This window comes from Chinchilla lanigera, unplaced genomic scaffold, assembly GCF_000276665.1.
Source record: "Chinchilla lanigera isolate Chin_1 unplaced genomic scaffold, ChiLan1.0 scaffold00118, whole genome shotgun sequence".
NCBI classification, from domain to species: Eukaryota; Metazoa; Chordata; class Mammalia; order Rodentia; family Chinchillidae; genus Chinchilla; species Chinchilla lanigera.
In genome coordinates, this window is record NW_004955519.1 from 2386886 (window position 1) to 2403638 (window position 16753).

Sequence of the window (16753 nt, forward strand, 5' to 3'; positions counted from 1 at the left end):
GCACTGTGAAAGCCAAGACAGGAGGATTGCAAGTTCAATTCTCACCTGTGCAGCATAGAGAGAGCCTGTCTCAAAATAAAATATTTTAAAAAGGGTTGGAGATGTAGCTCAGTTCAAAGGCCCTAGGTTCAATCCCTAGTACAAAAAAAATTTAGAAGAAAAAGAACTGAGGAAGAAAGGTTGAGAACAGGCAAGCATCAGAAGAAACAATGGCCCTGAAATGACTAAATGTTTAATCACTTCCCATGTCTGTAATACAAATCTATACACCTATACAGAATGCCCAGCACACACCATGCCTAGCAATGTTTAACCAATGCTCATTAATGTGAAATTCCCTATTTTCCAAATTACCCCCTAATTATTCAATTAGAAACCTGAGGGGGAAAAAACAGAAACCTGATAATTAGATCCATCTTTTACAAGTACTGCTACTGACAGAACCGTGTACGGATTCAGCCTGGTTAGTAATGCTAGCAATGAATCCAAATTTTACAAGTGTGAAACACATATAGCATTGAACAAGGAACCGATATAGTGAGGCTGAAATTCTGCTCACAGAGTTCTTAGCTCTGAATGCACTTGGCTCTGATTCCCAGGACACCCACTGAGCGTTCGTCAGTTTTAGGACAGAGTCAAAATCCCTGCCTAAGGAAAATCCCCACTTGGCCTGGAGACAGTCCTTAAAAATCTGTGTATTCAAAAGGCCAGCCCTGCACCACTTACTGAGAACTCAGCTAAGAGAAGTTAGCAAGTGGGGAGTTTAAAGCTGTGGCACCAAGCCTGTGTCATTCTCTGAACTACCCAGGGTAAAAGGAGGCTTCTTCAGTCCAACTCCAGGCCATGTGATCAGTCCTCAAGGGCTAGGGAACCTGCACTTTCAAAGTAACTTTGAAAATGGTCCCTGGGATCAATCACGTTTGGAAACCAGTGTTTTAGGGCATGCTGTACGCCCATTACTCTGATTCGTGAATCACATCAGACTGCCACAAAAAGACACAGTTGAATATTACCTAGCCCAAGGACGCTAGTAAATGAATGGTGTGGCTATCCTAAAGGCCTCTCCGGCACAGCTGAGTCTTCCTCTCGAGGAGAATGTCCGGCACTCACTGCCTTTGTCCTTCATGGAATCACTGCACTGGAGCACTAAAGCCAGGCTACGATCACTTATCAAAGGTCAGCATAAGAAACAGTCTCATGAAAATTAGGCCAATCAACCATTACAGAACATCCACTCAAGTGACTGTCTACCTTGCTATTCAATGTCTTTATCCAAGATTCCATGGGAAATACATTTAAAATCTGGTGTCAAGAAAATCTTTGGCTTTCCAAAGATCCCACTCACTGTTTCTCTTTGGTAAGAATCATATGGCTTATTATCTGCCTAGGATGCATTACAATCAAGTCAGAAACACTGCACATTTACAATACTCGTTTTCTCCTCCTTTCCTTGCTTTCAATTTCCTTTATTTTATTTAACTTAATACAGTAGATTGCAAGCCTTCTTTAAATCACTTCTGGAATCATGTGACATATGAATAAATACTTGGAAAAAGAAGTTTTACATTTCCTCAGTGATTATGTTTTGTTAAAGGAAAAAAAATAGAACTCAACTCAAAGCTATGACCCCCAAAAATATCAATTCTAGAATGGTCCTAGAATTGGATTCTGCACTAATTACAAAACAACCAAAGAGATGCTTAGGTTAAAGAAATATTTCTAAAATGATCTGAGCAACCTTAACAAAAAAGAACAGCTGTGTCACCTGAAGCAAGTCACTGAGGCTCTCAGTAAAAGGGAGCAGAACAGTGTACCTGTCTGAAGGGACGGTGCTGGGTTTCATAACTAGCAATGTCACACAATTTTATGTCACAGTTCATCACTTGAACGATGAAAATACCTGAATCACTCTCATACTTTGATAACTGTGATGGCGAAATTTCATATGCCTATGAATGAAATGAAACAAATGAAAAAAAATGATGTGAAATTTTAAATAAAAGAGAAAGTTCATACTTTCAAAAGAAAAAGAACCTTCATGGCATGGGTAATTTTATGAATAAAATACACCTGAGAGATGACATGCAATCTCTCATTAAATGTATATGAATTTTCCTGTTCATATCCATTTTAAGGATTAATAAAACATTAACATTAGGATTGGATCTTCTCTTCCATGGAATAAATATCTAATAATAATAATTAGATTTTGCTTCAGATAGATTAGGAATTATTTATCTACTTTGACTTGCCCATTCATAAATAAGCCAAATTATAAGATAACTACACTTGGCATGTAGTAGGCAGCCAGATAGTTCATAATTGACGAGAGATAAACAGTTTCCACATGAATGTCATGCTTCAAAAACACTGATCCGAAAGAGGCGCAAGTAAGACTGTCTCACAGAATCCAGTGAACAGTAATAATTGTGAAAATATCGGCGAACAGTCTGCGCTTGCCATGGGCCAGCCCTTTGGAAGAGAGAAGAAGCCACTGAAGCCAGGGCACGGGCCTATTCCTGAGTCTGAGCATACTCACTGACAGTGCTGACTTAAAAATCTGTTCTACTTATTCTGATCCTGTCTTTCACAGATGTTATCCCGTTACACATGCCAAGCTTGAAAAGCCTATTCCGGAATACGGTGTTTGCCATTCAAACAATAACAGTCTGGCTGCACCAATCACTTCAAATATAGTGTATCTCTCCATTGCAGTTGCTCACTGTGGACTTACGCAAGCACAGGAAACAAACAACATGCAAAAGGTCTTTCTAAGGGTATGGATCGCAAAGGACACGCTCAGCTAACCCTATCACCTAGGGAACAGAGCTGGAGGGGACAGAGAAGCAGCAAGAAAGCTGCAGATGCCCGATGATGAACATTTCGGAGAACTCAAAACCTCACCATTTGGAATCATTTCATTCTGACATGATAAAGCAAAATTAGTTACCTATCTCCAAATCGGCAAGCTCCCGTTTTACTGTAGAATGGACAATTGGCTCGATCTTTCTCCATTACTCTTAAATCCATGGGTGGTTCTGGGTTCTGCCAGGTGGCACCATTTTCCAACTGCTGAAAATAACAAGGACTTTATGGTAGTATAAAAATCCATGAAATACTACATATTTCCAAAAATATTCAAATATTTTTACCAAAAATTTTAAAAATGGCTTCGTTTGAGAACATTCACATTTAAGATATAACACTGTCCAGAGATACTTTCTTGGCACCCAGTTACTTTCTTTGACCAGGCATCAATACTGCTAGGAGGGGCAGTCACCAAGACTTCCCTTCTGTCCATCCGTTCTGAAAAGGGTTTGAAGACTTAGCAAACACCGAGAGAAGCAGAAGTTACTCTGAGTCAACGTAGACTGACCACTTGGGGCTGACAGGATGTGATGCTGCTGACGTATACTTTAAGGACTTGTCTTTGCTGATCAATAAATGTTTGTCACCATATAAACCCAAGAGCCACAAGAGTGGTTGCACATATCCAGATATGATCTAAATAGCCTATATCCACCAAAAATCTAACATTACTGGAACTACTGTTTCTAATAAAATATTAATTGGTCTTAAAGTCTCAATGAAAGGTTTTTAAAGTACCTCATTTTCAGCCTGATCCAGCAGCTTCTGTACCGCTTCCTACAAATGGTGCAAACATAGAACTAATGAAAGCCTGAAAGTCAGGTTAAGTCACATCCGGTTTCTCTGGTTAGGAATCTCATGTATAACAATGTTTTATACACACACACACACACACACACACACACGCATGACTTCAGGTTCTGAGTTTCATTCTAAGCATCATCTGAAAAATTTTCAAAGGATTTATAGCTTAGAATTTTTCTATCAATAGAAAATTGCATATCACACTGCAAAATATTTAAAATAATCTCATGATGGTTTTAATAACAGTAATGCTTAGTATATTTGAGTACACATATACATTATAGTTTTTAACATAAGGTATTAATGACTCAAATCCTTGTAGTTATAAAATATAATGCTGGGTAGAACATCATAAATGTTTAACAGAAGCCAAAATACATGACCAATAGTCATTAAGATACGTATATGAAAAATTTCAAAGTTTTCAGTAATGCAAAGGAAATCTTGCAGTGTGCCAGCAAATTTCTACCTAATTGGTATATAAGTAGTTTAAAATTATGTTCCACAGACTCCTCTTTTCTAGCTCCTTAAAGTAATACAGATATTCCTTGTTTAATGACTGTTCAGACTTATGATCAAGGCACACTGTGAGAACTTATGACTTGTCTTTTTTTGTACGGTTCTATACATCTTATTTATACAGCCCCAATATCTTTTTTTCTACAGTATACCTTGTTTACAGACTGTAGTTTTTGCTGATTGTACTGTACAGTACTGTAGTTTTATGTTGTTATACATTAATTACTGCACATAAAAGTTACACAAATACAAGCAAAGTCATCAAGTTGGAGTTTCCTTTGACCATTTCTTTGTTCTGAATATCATAATGTATATATTATACGCAATTCCTCATTTAGCGACCAGTTAACTTAACAACCTGGTCACAGGGCCATGACATCAACACTAAATGAGGAATATCTATACATTAGACTTGTGTCTAGCTACTTACTTGATAACGCTACCTGGTCACATAAGAGTTCATGATAATTTAACATACTCAAAACAGAGGTTTTTTTAAAAATTTCTTTGGTGCTGGGGATCAAGCCCAGGGTCTTACCCATGCTAAGCATGCACTATTCCACTATGCTGTACCCCTAGTCCCCAAACAGAGCTCCTGTTCTCCTCTATGACCCATCCCCACAGCCCACTTACATGCTTCTCTCAATAAATAGTTCTGCCATCTGCCCACCTATTCCAAAAAACCTAAAAATGTGACTCAAACTCCTCTAGCTTTCCTCCTCCTCCCTCTCATTCAACCCACCAACTACAGTCCTGTTAACTCTGCCTCCAACACAGCTCAAATCCTTGTAGTTCTCATTTTAAAGCACTACCCCCATCCAAAAAACCATTATCTATTTCCCTCTTAGCAGCTTGGTCACCATTCCCCATTCTTTGTACAAAAGTTAGAATGATCTGTTGAAGATCACAGTATGATTGGGATGAAGTCTCTCCCAGCTTAAAAACATGTCAATCAATGCCTTCCCATTACATTTACCATAAAATTCAAACTCCTCCTTCGAATCCAAGAGGACCCGCCTGATCTGAGCCTTCCTACCCTCCTGAACTCTTCCCGTGCCCTGCCCTACTTTCCTTTGGTCTCTTGGTTTCAGGCACCCTGGTCTTCTTTCCACTTCCAGGTCACTATCTCCCAAGATCTCCATGCTCAGGTGTGGGTTCAAATACAAAAGACTCAAATCTCACTTCTTGGCACTATCGCGTCCTGGGAGATTTCTTTGACCAGGCAATCTAAGTACTCCTCTATCCTCATCACTCCATCACATCACTCTTTGCTTTATTTCTTTATACTATTTAACACTATTTCACTGTGTTTTGAATTATCTGCTTTGTTTACTCATCATCTGACTCCCCCATCTAGAAAAGTACTCAAGGAGAGCAGGGATGTGCTTCTTACCGCTCTATCTCTGTCCATCAGACACATAGCAAGCACACAACAGAAACACACATTGTATATTCCTTTATACATAATTAGAATCTACTTCATTTTACCCACGTCATCTTAATATCTCACCAGACTTCCTTTGAAACAAATGCATTTAAAAGAAGCCTGAAAGCTAGGTGTGGTGGTGGATGCTTGCAAATCCCAGCATTGGAGAGGCTGAGGCTGAAGAATTGCTATGTGTTTGAGGCCACCCTGGGCTTCATAATAAGTTCAAGGCCAGCCCGAACTACACAGTGAGACTCTGTCTCAAAACTAAATAAATAGCTAGGTGTGGTGGCGCATGCCTATAATTCCAGCACTTGGGAGGCTGAGACAGGAGGATCACTGTGAGTTCAAGGCCAGCCTGGGCTACATGGTGGGTTCAAAACCAGCCTGAACTATGTAGCAAGACCCTATTTCAAAAAAAAAAAAAAAAAACAACCAGAAACACTAAACTAAATAAATAAAATAGAATAAAGTAAGCCTTAGCTTTTACCTGATCCCTGAAAGGCTTCAGTTAAAGAATATTCTACTGTAAAAAAGAATTGATTCCTCTCTATAAAATATGACAAGCTCCAAACAATTTTTGTGCCTCCTAAAAACCTAAAATGATGTTGCCCCATCTGGAAAGCAGCGGTCAAATAAGAGTGTCAAAAATGTGCGCTGGAACTGATGCCTGAAACACAAAAAAAGGCTGTGGAGGCTGCTTCCACCCCACCACGCCTAGGATGCAAACAAACCCGTCTTTCCTCACTACAAGGTGACTGCCCAACGGTGCGCTATTCAAATTTAGCAATATTCTAAAAAATACATCCTGATGAATCAGTTAGAGAAAGATGAGCTATGTTATCTTTGAAATACACTGTTAAGGAACAGCAGCAAAATAATCTTTCAAAAAGGAATCCTACAAGATATATAAGACATATATACATTATAGATTTTTTAAATGACCAACTATGTGTTAGCTACAATTGCCTTTACAACTCACGCTAGAAGTCAAGATTAATAATAGGAACAAAAAAAATTTCTTAACTCCTCAATATCTGAATTCCTGATTTCTTTAAATCAAATAATTCTTACTGATATGTCATAAACTATTAAACCTCCTATGACCGAAATAAATGTGGAAACTATACACAATATTAGTCTCTAAAGAAGCCAACATATATACAACAGAAGCACAGAAAAATACCACTTGCTATACAGTGGTACAGAGTGTAAAGCAGGGGCCAGCTGGCCGTGTTGCAGAGATGTTTTATTGGAACCCAGCCACATCCATGCATTTACATATTATCTTCGGGGGCTTTCAGAGTACCCTGGCTGAGCTGGATCTTTGCTACAGAGACCTTACAAGCATCAAAGCCTAAACCATTTACTATGTGGCCCTTTAAAGGAAAAGTCTGCTAATCCCTGATATAATGGGATTGGGTAAAGCTGAAGAAAACCTTAATTTAAGGAATCTGCCTCTCCACAGACCCAATGAAGAATCATAAGGAAACCCTGGTGTATCTGTAGACTAAACATAAGACCCCTTCCAAACAAACAAAAAGATATGACCACAAAAAAGAAAACAAAAACCAAAGTGCAACGTGCCCACAGCTTATTTTTCCAACCCATCACACGGCCCATGTGCACACTAAGAAGACACAGCGTGTCCGTCCTTCTACAACAGCAATCACCTCTCTTTCTCTCTTCTCCTGCAGCTTCTGCTCCTCCTCCTCCTTCTCTTTTCTCTGCTGTTCTTCCCATTCTGCCTTTAACTTTCTCTTTAAAGGAAAAAAAGACAAGAAGGTCATTTACTTTTAGGCTCACTTTTTAAACATGTTTAACATACAGAGCAAGTAAACAAACACTTTCAAACTACTGGTAAAATGGATAACATCAGTTACGTTAAAGATCTGTAACTCTTAATGAAAGTTACTGTGGTTGTTACTGAGTTATTGGATTCATACGGTACCTCTTGCTCTTCCTGTCGTTTTCTAGCCGCCTCTTCCCTTTCCTTCTTTATCCTGAATTCTTCTTGTGCCTTCTGTTCCCTCAGCAACCACTCCTCATGTAATTTTTGCCTATTAATATAATGATGTAATCAATAAAAGAAATGGGAATTAATCTACAAATACATACACGCAATAGCAAATAAAAACAAAAATGACATGTTTGGGGGAAGGAATATTATTATGAAGTATTACGAAAGCAGTCAAGTAGAGGTAAGAGAACCAGAAGATGTAAGTAGAGCTTTTTAAAAAGCACTGTCAGACTTATCTCCCCACAGAGTATTAAGTTGCAATTACCATGTCTATACTTCACAGGCAAATGGCTGTGACATCTTTTTTTTTTTTTTTCCTCCGGTACCGGGAACCGAACTCACAACCTTGCGCTTGCCAGGCAGGCGCTTTGCCACTGAGCTAAATCCCCAGCCCCTTGTGACATCTTTTTTGTCTCACTACTGGGGATGGAACCTAGGGCCTTCACAATGAGTTACATACCCTGACCCTTTTTATTTTGAAACAAGGTCTAGCTAAACTGCTAGTTAAGGATGGGCTCGGACTTAAGGTTGTTCTGCCTCAGCTTCCCTCAGTGTTGAGTAGCTGTGACATCTTTTATATGAAAAGATAACATTAGGATTTTACCTTTAGGCTGATCACAGTGATGACTAGGTCCTAATAGGTGGGTAACAAGTTTCAAAGCGACATTTAGCTTTTCACATTCTTCATATTCTATGCGTTTCTTTTTCTATTATAATTATTAATACATATTAACTGTACAGATTAATGGGTTTCACTGTAGCATTTCCTCACATGTAATTCCACAACTGCAGCAATATGAGTACTTGGTACCTTTTACCATAAACCTTTGGACTACTGCCTCATACAACTGAGAGAGTTTTATGATTATCTTCAAATATCTGAACTACTGGGGGGGACTACATTGTGAACATAACTTCAAAATAAAGAAGCCTATATTTATTTTCTAAAAGATGAAAAGCAGTTACAAAAATAAGCTAGCAAGGGGCCGGGGATATAGCTCAGCAGCACAAGCGCCTGCCTCGTAAGCGCAAGGTCCCGAGTTCGATTCCCGGCACCAATTAAAAAAAATAAAATAAACTAGCAATTGTTCTGGTTTTGTTCATTTTTTTGTCAAGACAGGGTCTTACAATGTAGTTCAGGCTGGTCTTGAACTCACTACACAGCTTAGGCTACCCTTGAACTCATGGCAATCCTCCTGCCTCAGCCTCCTGAGTGCTGGGATTACAGGCATGTGCCACCATGCCCAGCTTAGTTTCTTTTAATGACCAATTATAAGAAGTAATGTTACCTAAAATCAGTAAGATTCTCAAACATCCAGTATCACAAGTTTTTAACTTAAATAGGGTTTATGTTTCCAAAGTTTATTTGCCAATTAGGTGTTTAAAACCTTGGTTCTATTTTCCCACTTATTTTGTAAAAGGGAAATGAAATATGAGAAACTGTTCTGTATTCTTCAGCAACATTAGGAATTAAATAAGGTTGTATGTTCAACCGAAACCACATGTTCAGACTTAACCATAACTTAAATATTCCATGGGAAAATACATACCATTTTCAACCACCAATTCCAGAACACATCTTTTAGCTATGGTAAAAGCCAGGGTATTGCATATATCAACATGCTTATGCATGCTGTAGAGAACCATATAGATGTTTCAGTGTGCAGAAGTCTGATTTATGAATCTTTTGAGGAACATATTAATTGTATATAACTGAACCAGATAGTGTATAAATTTAAGACCACAGAAAAGTAAAATGTTAAAAACTTTACAATTTAATAGCTTGAATATACTATACATCTGCTTTAAAACAGGACATAAAGCCATATAATATTTTCACATAAGTTTCCTGTTTTTTCAACATTAATTCAAGTAGTATGCAACTTATATAGAAATAAACAAAGATCAAAGGAACACAAGGTACATGTAATTTATAAGATGCATTTTAAAAGTAAACAGGAAAACAAAACTTACTTTCCTATTTCATACTATATATATATTGTCTTCATAACAGAAATCTATAATAAAAGCCAATCATTACAGCATCCCCTAATACTTGTCAAGCACTACACATGTATCACCTCATTTAATCTTCACAATTCTATGAGGTAAATAGTATGACTGATTTTATCTCCTTATTATAGACAAGGAAATTGGAGATTAGAGAAATAAAAAAATGTGAACACTGCTAGTAAATAGCAGAGGTCAGGACTGGAACTCAGATCTGGCTGAACCCAACTCCACATTCTTAATCACTGCTACTCTTTTTTTGGTGGGAGGGAGGCACTTTGATAATTCCACTTTTTTAGATCCTTAGGTAGATAACACGAACCAATTACAAGAAAAGCAGCAACATTTCCAGTGATCATGCTAAACAGCTAGAGAATACCATTAAAGTTTTTTGTCCTTTTAAAAAAATTTTTATTTTTTATTGTGCTAAAATATATATACCTAAAATTTAGCATTGTGACCATTTTAAGTGTACAGTTGAGTGGCATTAAATACATACACATTAGTGTGTGCCACATTAAAACAAAACAAACTACTCTCCGAAAAATATTAAGAGAAAGAATATTTTCATCATCTTGGGTTAAGGGAGACCTTTTAACGTCAGACATCAATCCTAACGCAAGGTGACAACATGAAAATCAAACCATAGTAATACCGTAAGCCAAGGTAAGAATGGTAACAGATGAGAAAAATGTACATCGCACATATCACAGACAATGGACTGCATCCTTAACCAAGTAATAACATTGCTTACAAAACATATTAAAAAGCAAGTATCCCAAAAGAGAAAGATTTAAGGAATCTACAAATAGGCAATAAAATATATAAAGATATTCAAGTTTACTAATTCAGAAATTATACATTTAAGACAAAGAAATACAAATTTTCACTCTAACGATTTTCACTCTTTACACCTGTGAATTATTTGGTGTTTTTTAAAAAAGGATTTACCAATTAGCAAAAACAATGAAAAATACTTCCACTTTAAAAGAAGATAATATCTAATTTTAGCCCATCACCTTAGATTTGAATAGTTTACACAGGATATTTCATAAGACCTATTTTGTACAAGATTTTATACAAAAAACCAGTACTGGTTAGGAGTAAAGGCTGATAATACTGCAGTAAAATAACTGAGTTCGATTAGTGTTTCAATTAGCGCTGACCTCTCTCTCTCCAACTGTTTCTCTTCTTCTAGTTGTTCTTCATTTAAAGTGTCCTCTTCCTCCTCCTTCTGTGAGGCTTCTGAGGAAATTCAAATGTTTTATTAAACTCTCTGAGTACTGCAAATCCTTGGTCAATAATTCAGGGGGAAAATACATATACTCTTTAATATTTATAACTATAGTTAAAAAAAAACTTTAAAAACTTTCTAATAATAAGGGTTCTAAACTTGATACAAAGTGAGCATCAAAAAGAATAATGGTAATGAATAACACACTAAATTTACAAATCTGTAACTGGTTCCACCGTGATATTCAAAAAGGTGGTGAGGGTACAGGGAGGAACACCCATCTTTAGAGAAGGGAAACTAAAAAATGTAGAAACACTTAAGTAGAAAAATGATCACCTCTGCAACTCCCATTGTAAAAATTAACGTAGAAATGTTAAAAAATGTTGGAAGAAAGCTTGTTGGGAAAAGGGTATTTACACCACCTCAAAATGTCCTCCCACAGACGAGGACTAACCCTGGAAAGGGGAAAAAGTGAGCCCTCGCAATGGAGTAATCCATTCACGAAGAGTGGTACAACCTGACACTATAGCGCTCATAGTGTACGCAGTAAGATGTTTGCAACAACTGCTCTGCAGTATTCTGCCATAAAGAGTGCTTCTAACACAAAGGTAATCAGGAGAGGATAGACTAATCCAGGACGAAAGGCATTCCACGGGACAATGGGCTTGAGCTTTTCAAAACAGTCTTGGTTTAAAGAAGTTTCACTACGGCCTATATATCACACCACTGAATTCCTGTTCGTTTACACTGGCACAAACTTGGTACTGTGGTTCTGTGGGAGAACATCCTTATTCTGAGGAGATGCAGGCTGAAGGATTCAGGGGTGAGGTAGTGACATCTGCCAATGCTGTGTAAAAGGTTCAGAAAAAATTTTGTGTGTATGCATTTCTCTATATAAACAGAAAGGCCAAATGTTAACAATTGACAAATCTAGCAGAAGGGTTCGTATTTATTATACTATTTTTTCAACTTTCTAAACATTGGAACACTGTCGAAAGAAAAACATGGTAAAATAATTTTTAATAGAAGAAAATGTATTTTCAGTATTGGCAATTTAAAGTTGAGGGGGAATGAGCAGTGAAAATGGCGAAGAAATATAGGGGGAGGGGAGTGGAGCAATCCTAAGGAAATATAACAGATGATTTCAAGCTTAAAGGAAAACAATTCTGTGCTTATGACAAATATAGGATATCAGTCTAACCAAAGGCTCACTAAGTCCTACATCATTATAATAATTTAGTTTTCTTAAATAAATAAACAATTATTTCAGCACTTGAAATTAAAATATACCAAAAATTTAGGCTAAATTCTAACTCACATAAAATAATATCTAATTATTCCAATGAGTAGGTGATCTAGTGTTCATAAGGGGTCAGACAACATAGCACAGAAAGTAGGACTCTTAACATACAGAGATATGCCCACAGACCAAACATGGTGTTGTGGCTGATACTCTCTGTCAACCTGGGGAGTCTAGCGGTTTGGCTAAGTGACTCAGCAGGGAGCCAGGGTGCTTACTTTGTATACATCCTGAGCCTGTGCAAGAGGAGGGCATGGAGATTATGTGCCAGCTACAGGCCCCTTAGGTGGGGGTGTTTACAATGTAAGGGAGGGAGAGAGGCTGCTTGCTGCCATTCCCCTCTTTGCTCTGGCTGCTTTGCTGTTCGGCTGCCATTCCCCTCTTTGCTCTTGTTGTTTTGTTATCTTCTGCCTCGGAGCCAGGCAAGTATGGACTGTAACCTCCACATACTGTAAGCGAAATAAACCTTTCCTTCCTTCATTTTGGGCATTGGGTATTTTGTCTCAGCAATGAGAGAAAAGTAACCAAGACACATGGTCTCTATACAGTTGATACTAACCCACTCAACTCTCCCTTCCCCCTAAAACAAGCTCACTCACACCACAGAGGTGATCACTAACAGTTCTGAGTGTAGCATTTTCTGTATAGGCACAATCAAAATATATGCAAAGATACATATAAATAAAATATATTAGCTGGGCAAGGTGGTGTACGCTGTCTGTACTCCCAGCACTCTGGGAAGCTGAGGCAGCAGGATCACAAGTTCAAGCCCAGCCTGGACAATTTAGTGACTTCATGAGACCCTGTCTCAAAATAAAAAATGAAAAGGGAATGGAGATGTAGCTCAGAGCAAAGACCCTGGGTTCATTCCCCAGTACTGTCAAAAAATAGAGAACAAACGATATATCAAATTGTATTACACATAAAATCGGGCGACAATCTGGTAACTTGCAATTTACACTTAATATTACCTTAATTTCCAACAAGGCAGTTTATTTCGGGTTAACTCAAGCAGGTGCTAAAAAGGCTACTGAGAGGTCACTATTTCAGAAATTTCTATCAGTCACTTGCCAGTACACTCTTGCAACAATGCTCTTGATGGTCCAGCCTTCTGGGTAATGTTTGCCCATCTGATGTTTGCTACAACGACGAGCAGTGTTCCACAGTCCACACTATTCATGAAAAACCACTAAACAGGATTATGAGTTGGAGTGGGCAAAACTAGACAGATGCTGAGTCTTAGATCTGCCACTAGCAATATAATCTTGGGCAGAACCAGTGTCTAGATCCTTCAGTGGACTAAACTGCCAAGGGATATGATCCACCTGACTGTCCATGAAAGCTCACTCTGAATGCACCTTCCAAAGTCAAACAAACACAAAATCAGTACAATACAAACGCTCGAGGTTACAAGGTTTAAGAGAAGGAAAGAAAAAAAGGAATAAGGCCATCAATAACTCTGCCCTACCCTTGTTTTTCCTTTTATCCCTGACGCTATGTCCTGCCTCTAGTAGACCACTTTTCAACAACTAAAGCAAATATGCTAATACAGGTTACAGGTAAACACAGCCACTGTTTTTTCCATATTATCTATTCCAAGTGCTAATCCTAAAACAGTTACTTGGGAATGCCAATGATAAATGAAGCCTTTGAAGGTTTGTCTCTCAAGGCTCAAGAATCCTGCTTACTTGAGGCCATGGTCTCACGAGTTCAAAAACTGTCTAGGATAATTTAATAGTCATAGTCAGGATAATATGGCTGGCAACTATCAGAACCCAGTACTTTTGTGTGATTTTAGTGCTCCCATCTACTTTTTTTTTTTTTATTTGTCTTTTTTGAGACAGGGTCTTGCTATGCAGTTCAGACTGGCCTTGAGCTCACTTTGTACCCTAGGTTGGTCTCACTCACAGAGATCCTCCTGCCTCAGCCTCCTGGGTACTGGGATTACAGGCGTGTGCCACCACGTCCAGCCGCTCCCATCCACATTTATAAATCCTAATTCTATTGTATTAAATAGGTAGGTGTAAGATATAAATGTTAGGTTCTGCCATGTGAAGGCCAAACGACATCATAGCCAGCTACAGAAATGAAAGCAGTAGGCTAATTGAGAAAAATAGTAGTAGTTTATAGTAGTATAGTGGAGAATAGTAGTTTAATGGAGAAAAAATGGTAAACCACCATAGGACAACAGTACTAGAAGCATTCCAAACTCCTACCGGCATCTTATTCGTATTGTGAAAAGCATCTCCTTCACATCATCCTTAGCATTACATTAACATAAACTTCAATTCTACTGGGGGTATAATTTCATTTCGTTTTATAATTTGTACATGTATTGTTCAATAGTTAAATAAGAGTTTTATATCTAGTTTTATGCTTAGGTGTACTAAAATAACACTAATTTGAGTCAAGTCATTTTATTACTAAAATTTGAGGAAAACTTCCAAAATGTCAGTTTAAAACCCTCCATTTCTGCTGGTTTTACAAAGAAAAATGCCGGACATGGTGGTGCACGCCTGTAATCCCAGCACTGAGGCTGAGGCAGGAGGATCCTTGCGAGTTCGAGGCCAGCCTGGGCTACAAAGTGAGCTCAAATCCAGCCTGAACTGTATAGCGAGACCCTGTCTCAAAAAGACAAAAAAAAAGAGACAGAAAGATGCATAAACACGTGAGTGCAACAAAATGACCTGACTCAAATTAGTGTTATTTCTTGTGGAATCGCTCCCGTTCCTCCCTCACGTTTGGGCGGGAGGAACGGGAGCGATTCCACACCCAGAAAAGGACAAGAGTCTACTACCTGAGTCTCTCAGTCGAGCGAGTTCCTGCCGGCGTTTCTTCCGTTTCTCCTTCTTGAGCGCGGCCCTGTACTTCTTGTGGCTGGCAAATCGAAAAATCACAAACATGACAGCATCAGCGGCCGCACCTGCAGCGCTGCTCGCTTCTCCTGCGCGCCCGCTGACAGGAAAACGCCCGGGCGCGCTACACAGAAACCCTGCGTCCCGAGTTTTAACTACAGAACATGCCACTGCCGTCATGTCACCCTTCCACATCAGGGAGCAGGTCTTCGACCCGCCACCTGGCCCCTCCTCGCCTCCCGGAGCCCACCGACGCCCGTGACAGGGAGACGCACACCTCGCAAACGTTTGCGGCTGGGGCGACGGTGGCTCGCTCCGATGGCCCAGCTCCCCTTTCCTCCCTGCCTGCTCATCCTGCTTGCCCAGGCCCGGCCTATTCCGTCCCCCTTTCTTGCCGCTTCATCTCCTCTAGCGGACCATACCTGGGTTTCTCGGGAAACACCAGCAGCGCCGGCGCCGCCATCTTGCTGGCGCTGCCCCGCCCCCGTCCGACAGGAAGGGGCGGGGCTAAGAACCGCAAGGCGCAGGCGCAGGTGGGCGCGGCTTCAGTCTGGACGGGACCTAACACCAAAGGCGGGGAGGTACCCAGCTAATAGTAGTCTGGTAAAACCCTGGCAAACAAATGTTTCCTAAAGATAAATGAAAGAAAATAAATGTCTCCTTCCTGAAAACTCCTCTGGAGCTCTGACATCACCCTGAAAGTAATCTTTTCCTCTTCGGCGCTTCCTCGGTGCTTTAGCACCATCTTTTCCCACCCCACACCATAGCGTTTGGCGGTCTGGAGGTCAAAGCTAAACCTCTCCCCCTTTTTCTCATTCATTCACGAAACTTCTTTCCACCTACAACTGCTCGCCTGGCAGCCCTCGTGATTTACTCAGGCCCCGCCCCCTTCCGCGGCTCCACCTATCAGCGCTTCAGGTAAAGCGTCAGACTCCACCCCCTTCCAGTCACTACTCTGGACTACTGTAAGGTAATTTAACGTCTGCAGACACAAAGATAAAACTCCGTTCTCAAGGAGTTTACAGTTAAGGAACACAAATGCAAGCAAATCCTCATAAGTAGAGTCACAGAGAGCTGAAACTAGAATGTGCTGGGAACAGCGACAATTTTATTAATTTAAAGTGCGAATCAAGAGCATCAACAGACACAACAGGTCGGGTACGGTGGTGCACATCTGTAATCCCAACACTCTGGGAGGATGAAGCAGGAAGGTCGCAACTCTGAGCCCAGCCTGGGCATCTTAGTGACTTAGCAAGACCCCGTCTTAAAATAAAAATAATAAAAATTTCAAAAGGGCTGGGGATGTAGCTCAGTGCAAAAGCCTTGGATTCAATGGGAGTGGGGGACGGAAGAGGTGGACTGGGGCTTGATTATATCTGAGGGCCTGGCGTGCGATGCTAAAATGCTTCAATTGTGTTTTATATGCAGTGGGCAACTAGTCAAAGCTTTTAAGTAGTTGCCTGTTGTGGTATTTGTATTTTAGGTAAATTACTGTGTATTGCAACATAAAGGTTTAAAAGATAAAACAGTACAGTATCATAGTAATCTAGGAGCAAGGTGATGAGGAATTAAACTGGTGCAGTGAGAAATTGAGAAACTAAAAATCAGCCTGCTAATAATCAGACTGATATATATATACAGGGCCAGGAACAATGCCAAGAAACAAATGTTTCTCGCAAGGACACATTAACCACACCATCTTTTGAGTGCTTGAATA

General features: G+C 39.5%; 1 protein-coding gene across 1 annotated transcript in view; it reads right to left on the reverse strand.

The window, feature by feature from the left end:
- Positions 1-15561, reverse strand: part of Zrsr2 (zinc finger (CCCH type), RNA-binding motif and serine/arginine rich 2) — a 24492-nt gene extending 8931 nt beyond the window's left edge. The window contains exons 1-7 of the mRNA XM_005409158.2: positions 15459-15561; positions 14979-15058; positions 10814-10892; positions 7569-7677; positions 7291-7377; positions 3607-3645; positions 2951-3069 (exon numbers count right to left, since the gene is read on the reverse strand). Coding sequence (XP_005409215.1) covers positions 2951-3069; positions 3607-3645; positions 7291-7377; positions 7569-7677; positions 10814-10892; positions 14979-15058; positions 15459-15499 — 554 coding nt within the window. The 5' untranslated portion in view covers positions 15500-15561. The remainder of the gene's footprint in view (positions 1-2950; positions 3070-3606; positions 3646-7290; positions 7378-7568; positions 7678-10813; positions 10893-14978; positions 15059-15458) is intronic.
- Between the last annotated feature and the right edge of the window lie 1192 nt (positions 15562-16753).